The sequence below is a fragment of the Phoxinus phoxinus genome (assembly GCF_949152265.1).
Source record: "Phoxinus phoxinus genome assembly, chromosome: 3".
Taxonomy (NCBI): Eukaryota; Metazoa; Chordata; class Actinopteri; order Cypriniformes; family Leuciscidae; genus Phoxinus; species Phoxinus phoxinus.
Window position 1 is genome coordinate 24,949,543 of NC_136878.1, and position 8,965 is coordinate 24,958,507.

General features: G+C 39.3%; 1 protein-coding gene across 3 annotated transcripts in view; it reads right to left on the reverse strand.

The window, feature by feature from the left end:
* antxr2a (ANTXR cell adhesion molecule 2a) overlaps positions 1 to 8,965 on the reverse strand; it is a 115,141-nt gene that overhangs the window by 20,375 nt on the left and 85,801 nt on the right. For all 3 annotated transcript variants that reach the window (XM_079606733.1, XM_079606735.1, XM_079606734.1), the window contains 2 exons: positions 7,516 to 7,683; positions 7,252 to 7,332 (listed from right to left, as the gene is read on the reverse strand). In XM_079606733.1, coding sequence (XP_079462859.1) covers positions 7,252 to 7,332; positions 7,516 to 7,683 — 249 coding nt within the window. The remainder of the gene's footprint in view (positions 1 to 7,251; positions 7,333 to 7,515; positions 7,684 to 8,965) is intronic.

Sequence of the window (8,965 nt, forward strand, 5' to 3'; positions counted from 1 at the left end):
TTTCACAGCGTCTAGCCAAACACTGGGTTTCAGTGGTAGCAAAAATCAAGCCATAGCGTTAAAGTCCTGCGTTTTAACACTATTAAAGTCATGCTTTTATGAGCACAATTAATTACTGTCTAATAAAGATTAGAACTGCATTTAATATTGCTTGGGCCAACGGTTTAAAATAAAGAGGGCTCCCACATTTGCATATTAAAACTAATTAGCATAATCAAGCCGCTGAAATCCCATGCATGGTATTCAGAGAGCTGAAAATGTGCAGCACAAGCTTAAATGATCCATTATGTATAATAAGCCTGAAATATACGGTTTATAAAATATACAGGGTTTGTACTGCTGTATACCTTTAAAATCTAAATATTAAATTTATTTCAATATTAAATTAATTTAATCTAAATTTGAGTAAACATTTTATAAGTGTCTCTTTTTTCATTTTAATAAGTGGATTTATTGAATTACACATTTGAATGCCACCATTCTCAATTACTCTTCTATTATCATACTGTATTTTAATATGACCATAGTTGGAAAATGTGCATATTTAAATATCTCGAAAACAAACCACTAAAACAAATGTCCACAAATTGCCTTTCAAACAGTCATGCACCGTATTCATCACTTTAAATATTCAAATTGATCAGACGAGGGAAGGAGTGAATTACAATACATTACCGATTCCCTGTATGATTTCCATAGGTCTGTCACACTTAAGGAGAAAAATCAATGCGACAAAGCAGCCCAGGGAATGTCTGACACTAACAGTAATGCTGCTTAATTAAAGCCAAGATTCCAGCTCTCATTGCAACGAGGCTTTGATTTTAATAGACGATGAAGAAATGGCCCCGCACAGTGACGCGAGCACATTTGTAGCCAGTCTGGCCAAGGGAAAAAGAACACACACACACACACACAGAGAGAGACAAGCGCGGCAGGACATCAGCTCGGATAGAATCAGGGGGTTAAGGGGAAGTACACAGAAGCTTGCGCCTGTGTTAAACAGTCTGCTAAAGGGGGCAGGTACCAGCCCACCCAGCTAATCAGCAGAATGTGCTCCGATACAGGAGGAAAGGGATTTCAGAGCACATGCCTCTGTCACATACATCACTAATATAAAAACCTCTGTAGGCTAAAACGCTTGACCTCAATATGGAAATAAATTACAATGCAAACAAAAAGGATGGAAAATAAAAATACGATTGTTAATGGATTGCATTTTTTTTTTACTCGGATCAAGCCTTCAATCCAGAAAGAAAGTTTTAAGTCAAATTAAGCCATGCTGATAGATTATAAAAAAAAGGATTGAAAGCATAAAGAGAAATCATAACAATGACAAAAAAAAAGAATTGTTTAATTTTTTTTACATTAAAATGTAAAAAAAAAAAAAAAAAAAAAAAATATTTAGCATAAATTTAAATTTTCCAGTTCAAACCATGTTTTTTTGTTTTGTTTTTTAAAAATATTTTGAAGTGAACGGAAATTTATTTGCACTACTGAGGATTGAAAGATTACACTAATGGCAATTTAATAGTGCTTAATGTACTGGAGACAATAGCTAGAGCCTCATCAAAAAAGGAAAACGCTATTTATCTACATTTGTGGACATGTTAGTTCCTCTCCAAACCCGTCTAGTGCATACACTACTCCAACCCAAAAGCTCTGTCATGATTTCTGGCACTCCCCACCCCCACTTTCTAGTTTCCAGTGCCACCCTCCAAACCAGCTCATTGGGGTCCCCAATCTAATCCTGTTACCAGGAGGACTGGCTGTTTGAGGAGGCTCATAGATTAACACGGCAGACATTGTCGAATTTACAACCAGCCACGTGGACATCTGCCCTACTTTCTGCATTACACATACCCACCCCCCCCCAAAAAAACAAAACAAAACAAAAAAACAGAGAGAGACCTGGTTCAAAGAGCAAGGGGCCATTTCATGAAATCGGCAAGCCAGTCATTGTTGAAGCTGTCATTTCTCCTCTGGGGCCGGTGCGCTTTAACTGAACTGTCAGCCTTCTACTTAATGCTTGTTAAGGGTAACAGGCCAGTCTGCTGATAGCACTAATGAGGACCAGAAAAAAGACACAAGCATGTTTAAAGGATGCACACCGATTGTCATAACAAACACAATGGTGTCGTAATGGCTACAAAAATCAGCTACTCAAGGAAAACTATGAAGATGTGAAGATTTACAGCAGATGGTGAAAGACTCATACTTCTATAAATATGATAATGTTTTGTTACACGGTCAGCTCTCCGCTTCCATAAACAAGTGCTATCCTCTGCTTTATTATTTGTGACGCTCTGATTTAATTCCAATTACACCATTAATTAGAAATCTTGTGCCCTCTGATCTAGGGTATGTTTCAACTTAATAACATTTGCCAGGTTTTATTTGTTCATGGAAACCGGTGCTTGCTTGTATCTGTTCACAGAACAGAAAGTGTTGTTTTTTTCCTAGAGCCAAAAAAAAAAAAAAAAATCTGTATTTGTCACATAACATCATTTGATAACACAATCAGAGAGAGATTAAATCATTAAATACTATTAAGCACTCTTATCTCCTGTCATTTTTCTTGAGATGTGAGTACACAATTTGTGTTCTTGTTTAATCAGCACATTGATTATACGAAATCTGCATATCAATGGGATTTTTTTGGCGAGAAATTAAGTCATTTAAATGCAACCAAAAACAATAGTGCCTTAAAGCTGAAGTGATTCATGTCTGCACACAGCATCACTAACTGGAACTGCAGTAATAATTGTTAAATCAGACTAAACAGATTCTCCTGCCTCAAACTAACACCACTGGTTGAGTCAATGTTGTTGTGTTGAGCCTGTCGGGAGGCTTTAAAAACATAGTTATAAAAATGAGCGCAATCACTGCAAAAATAACAAATAAAAATCAGTATTTTCAGTATCTTAGTCTTGTTATCCAGTAAAAATATAAAAACATCCCCTAAAAAGAAGACACTTTTTCTAAGATGTAAAATTTGTTTCTAAGATGTAAAAAAATTTAATTTTGAATTAAGTTTTTCTCCCCTCGTCTTTCTTTTTTAAGCATAAACCTCGCTAAATGTTGTTCGATGTATGCTTAAAACACAAAAACAACCATTTGGAAATTAGGTAATAATTCAATATTCTTTGAAAACATCTTGACGAATATTTAGATATTAATTTAAAAAAAGACAGCAAAAAAAAAGAAAGAAAAAAATGCTTTTTTTGCAATGATATTTTGATAACCAAAGGGCAACAGTGTTTACGCATTTTAGGGAAATCAGCCTAGAAATGGCTTAGTCTCTAGAATAGGAGAAAGTATTTTAACATTGCAACAAATCTCATAAAGGAGCTTGAAAGGCAACACATATTGCATATCTAAATGAGGCTGCTTCTACCTAGTGCCAAGCAAACCACATTTTCTGACAGTTGTTGCATCGCTGATTTGTTCAGCGCAGCTCAGTTCTGCTCATTAGGCAGTTGTCCCTCACTACAGCAGCCAGACCCACTTCATACTGGCCTTGCTAGTTCATTAGGACACTGTTCACTCTCTTGGCTCCCGGGGTAAAACACAAACAGTTCGCGGTCTGCCGCTCTGCGCCCTAATCCAGTCATGAGACTGGGCTCTTAAACACTATTGCGGCTAAGCCTGGCCATGTGTGCCTCCGACCTGAGGGACCCGGCCCGCCAGCCTAGAGCCTTAATTTCCCCCCGCTCTCTCTCTTGTTCTCACTCTCTCCTTCGTCCTCTACCCCGTCGCTATTTCTCCATGCCAGCGTTGCCTCCCTCTCTTCCTCTCTCCTGCTTCTATAATGGCATTCTTCAAGAGCTGGCCCCGCCGTGCCGCCCGCTTGCAGTCTCTTAATTAAAATGCTCCCACCGCTCTGTTTATGTGACCGATGACTGTTAAATTAAGATGCTGTCACACTGGGCCGCAACAGTACATTTATATTTATTTATTTTTGCCGGGGAAAGTTCCGCCACAAGCACCATGCCTCGGGACTGCTAGCTGACATGTTTTCTTTGTCTGAGGTTGGAATTTACACCATTTAAAAATACACTCCACCTCATTACAGCACTGCCCTAAGGAGGCAAGCAGTCGGCATGGGCTAATAAGGTATGTGTTATACAGAGAATGATTTTAATAGGGTTTAATGTATGCAGAGGCAACGCAAAAGTGACATTATACGTCTTGAACAATGCTTTCCGGGGGTGTGGGGGCTGCAATCTGCAAATCTTGTGTGTGCACCATGTCTGTATTACACATTGAGCTTGCCTTGGCTTCAAAACATCTGACAATATCAGCTCAGCCTGAGTAAGAGAATGTGGGAGTTGAAACCAGAGAGAAAATGAGGATTGATTTCCTCAAAAAAACTAAAAATCCTGCGGAACGAGGTCTTGAAAATGAATATTGTAAAATCACCCTATCTATAATCACCATCAGTTATCATCATTACTCCCATACCACCCCCGAAGCCTCTAGTATGGAAACAAAAGCAATAAAAAAGAAATTCTCACATCATTTACTCTCTCATGGCGTTCCAAATCTGTATGACTTTGTTTCTTTTGAGAAACACAATTTTAACTGTTTTTGTCCATATCATGTAAGTCAATGAAATACAAATCAACACTGTACCCCAGCTGACTTTCATTGTGAGGAGACATTTTTTAAACTATCTTCTTTTTTATGTGTTCCACAAAACAAAGTCATAGAGGTTTGGAATGACATAAGCAAATGATGATAGAACTGTCACTTATGGGTGAACTATCATTTAATTTGAAAACAACCCCAACCAAATGCTTCAAATGATGCCCTTTTTTGGAAGATAAAAAGTAGTGTGCACGTAAACTGCATGGACAATGGAAGTCTATTTACTTCAGGGCTAATTTTGTAGGATGATACACTTGACTAAAGTTCACTTCATATTTACCCATACAGTTCAAAAGTTTGGGGTCAATAAGTTGTTGTTTTTTAAATAAATACATACTTCAACAAGGATGCAATTAATTGACCAAAGTGACATTTATAATGACAAAAATAAGATTTTATTTCAAATAAATACTGTTCTTTTTAACTTTCTATTCATCAAATAATCCTGGGGGAAAAAATGATAAATGACTGCTGAAAATTTAGTTTTGCCATTACATAGGAATGTATTTTTTATACATGTATTTTTGATCAAACAAATGCAGCCTTGGTGGACACAAGAGACTGCTTTCAAACACACACAAATTTTTTACTGTCCCCAAATGTTTGAATGGTAGAGTAAATGATGACAATATTGTAATTTTTGAGTGAACAATCCTTTTAAGACCCACAGCAGCAGGAGAAACAAAAGCCTTGTCTCCAGGTCCCATCTCGATTTTGCCTTTGTGTGGCAGCTCTCTGGGGTTAATGTATGTTAATGTATCATTTATAAAGGTGCTTATTAGTGTGTTTTGCAGACTGCTGCTATGTAAAACAATACAGAGCCCTGCCGAGACTGCTAGTTAGAGGTGGGAGCGAGAAAAAGAGAGAAACACAGGGGCGGGCGGGCGGGCGGGTGTGCGTTCAAAAGAGCCCCCGCCAGTAATAGGCCAGCCCTTGACGCGCTGCCACCTTCTCTACCTGCTGTCCCCTGCCGCTCTTTCCGGAAACTTGACGGCAGATGTTGCAGCGCTAAGCTGGCTCTGAAGTGCCTCTCTGGCTCCCCGGTCTCCCTAACAACACAGTCAAACCACATTAGATCTCTTTATTTGTGCCCCAGGCAAGTTCGGCAGTGCAGCTGTGTCCACCCTCCGCTCTACCTTTGGTGTTGGAGCCCCTCAGGCGGTAAATGGGAGAGCAGAAAGTGTTCAGGCTGTCTTGAAAAAACTACATCTGCTGACAATCCAGCAGTCTGTCTGTGGGCGGAGTGGGGGGAGGGGCCGGGAGGGGTCTCCGAGCTGAACAGATGTCTGCGACAACCTGCTTCCTTACACCTGTATGAGTCCTCGTAACCCCACGGATCCAACGCTGAAAAATTCATGACCCCCGAGGGTTCCTGTCGGGCATCAAAGCCCCCCTCTCTCTAGCTGAGAGTACGCGGCCCACCTTGGCTCTGGCGAGGGACTCCTCGGGCTTTGATAGCTCATGCCTGCACCCAGTGCACTTGATCAAGGGCTTGAAAGTCTGCACGATCGAGCTGTGGCCTCACTGAAGTGTGCCAGGGTCCCGCTTGGAGGCTCCAGACCCTCATCTCAGATGTATTGAGAGTTACAAAGGTTTTAACAGTTCTTTTGAAGAAAGTAAAACAGAACAAGTCGCTCAAGCGTGACTGGGATATTTCAGCAAATGTGAGCACTAGCACCGCGGATGCGGTGAGGATTTTTTCAAGATGAAACAAACCCAAACAAATGCTTCAAACTGTGCACTACTTTGGAAACATTTTTTAATTGTAGTACACACGTAGTCAGCACAGACTTGTGAAGCCTGTTTATTTCAGTGCTAATTTTGTCTCACAAGAGGATGATCCACAAGTTCACTTCATATTTAAAATACACAACCGTTAAAGTCAATTCATACTTTTATTCACCAAGGATGCATTAAATTGATTAAAAGTAAACAGTAAAGACATTTATAATGTCACATAAGATTTCGGTTTCCAATAAATTCTAGTCGTTTGAAAGTTTTATTTATCAAAATATCCTGAAAAATATTCCTAAAAAAATATTAAACAATACTACTACTACTACTTTAAAAACTCAGCTGAAAAAAGCTGAAAATTCAGCTTTGCCATCACAGAAATACATTATAAATTATTAAACAGAGAAGTTATATGTAATTGTAATAAAACTTCACAATATTACTATTTTACTATATTTTTGATCAAATAAATGCAGCCTTGGTAAGCATAAGAAACTTTTCAATGGTGGAGTAATCTATACAACAATGAAAACAAACCAGCACATTCTGTTCTTAAATTGAATGCCTCTGAATGTTGTTTTTGTGCACATATATTATTGCACTACAAAAGTTACAAAAGCGGAAGTGTCTGCAACACAAGTTCATGACAGTCACATCCTGTTGTGAGTCTTTGCAGCTGAGGTTTGTGAAACTTGCACGCTTTTATTACACACACACACTCATAAATATCCCCTGAACGATTACACCACACACTGACACCCTGACACCTCATGCTTTATGTACAACAATATATTGGCTCAACTTTGGTAGTATGCAAGAGTGATGAATCAAGTTCGCATTTTGTATTGGGGTAAACCATCTGTGGCTTACCTTATCTGCGGTCGTTGGGCGCATGAGTGAAACTCGGTCATACTGCCGCCGCAGAAGAGCCCTAAGTGCCTCAAGGCGGCCCTATGATGAAACAAGAAATATCAATATGTGGCCTTAGCTTGGTTTCTTTTCCCACTCATCTCAAGCAAAGGCTTCAAAAATTAGAGTGGCACTTTCAGGTGGACTTAGACTAAAACTCAAAATAAGGAAAGGGAGGCGGCAGAAATATGGTTATGGCCTCAATTGCAACATGAAGTGACTCACCCTGATTGGAGTATACCACTTGGATTCAGGTTGATGGTATGTAGGTGGGGATGCAGTTGGCTTTTTGACCATGGGTTCTTCGGTCTCCTCTTGTATTGATATCACTGCATTCTTGGCTTTCTCTAGACGTGCGCCCTCCTCTGTGGACCCTTTCTCTCCCCAACGGACCTACACAGATAATTGAAAAAGAAAAGGTATTATATCACATTATATTATATAAATTAAAAGTATACATAAAAATATATATACAATAAAGTATTTTTCTTAGTTCTCGGCCTGTCCCTCACTGAAAAAGGGTTAATTAAAACTGCACTTCTCAAGCTGTAAATTAAGCCACATCAATATAGAACAGCTTTTCAATAGAATCCCTGGACATTACAATCTGCAACAACTCTCAATTAATAAAACATTCTTTGCATCCCATGTTTCTCTCTTCACACGTCAGCATGTGTTTTAAGTAAAGAGGAAGTAGGCATACTTGGGTACACCTCCCCAGGTCCAAAGATAGCTTCAGAAATGGAGATAGGTTGTCTGAATGAATGAAAGCTTTCGAAACATTAAAAGATAGTTGTGCCACAGTAAGCCCTGAGCCCTCTCATTCCCTTGCACACTCATGGGAAAGGTTAGTAGAAACGGTTTCCAAAGCTTTCAGAAGGAACTTCAGTGATGTCTTCTTTACATGGGAGACTGGAGGAGGGGTGGCTGAGCATGAAACAAATATCCCTTTAAAACCAGCTATATATGAGATGGATACAGTGCCAAGTAGCACATTTCAGCTGAACAAAAGTTGAATGACAGAATGGAAGTCAGCAAGAGGAATTAATCTCGTCACAGCAGTTCTCAATCCTTTAGCGTCAACATGACTTAAGACAGCGGGACATCATTGAGGCCGAACTGGCAGGGCCCTGTCACGTCAAAACCATCAGTCAGGGACTGTGCTACATTTAAGGAGATTTCTATCAGAAACTTTGAGGTGTGCTGAGCTTGACATCCCAGACACAATGGCTTTCATACAGGAAAGAAGAACAAGTGCTGTTGTGTGGATCAAAAGAGAACAATATGCTTTCTTAGTTAGTTCAATATTTGTTTCTACAACAATATATCCAAGTAATGCATAGACTGGAACAGAGCAGGTGACTAGGGATGTACCGATATTTATATTCATGTTACATCCGATAACCAATGAATGGCTTATATTAAAATGACAGAAATCTCTAATGTCAGCCGATAACTGATTTGGTATCAATATATTGTGCATGTGACCCCAATCAAAGCACTTTAAAATTACTCTGCTCAATGTCCACTCCAGATTCTCAATTTCCTGCTCAACTCTACAAAATGAACACTCTCCCTACCCCCAACAACCCCCCCCCCCCCCCCCCCCCCCCAAAAAAAAAGAAGAAATAACAGGTTGACGTATCAATACATACAATACACATACTTAATAAAC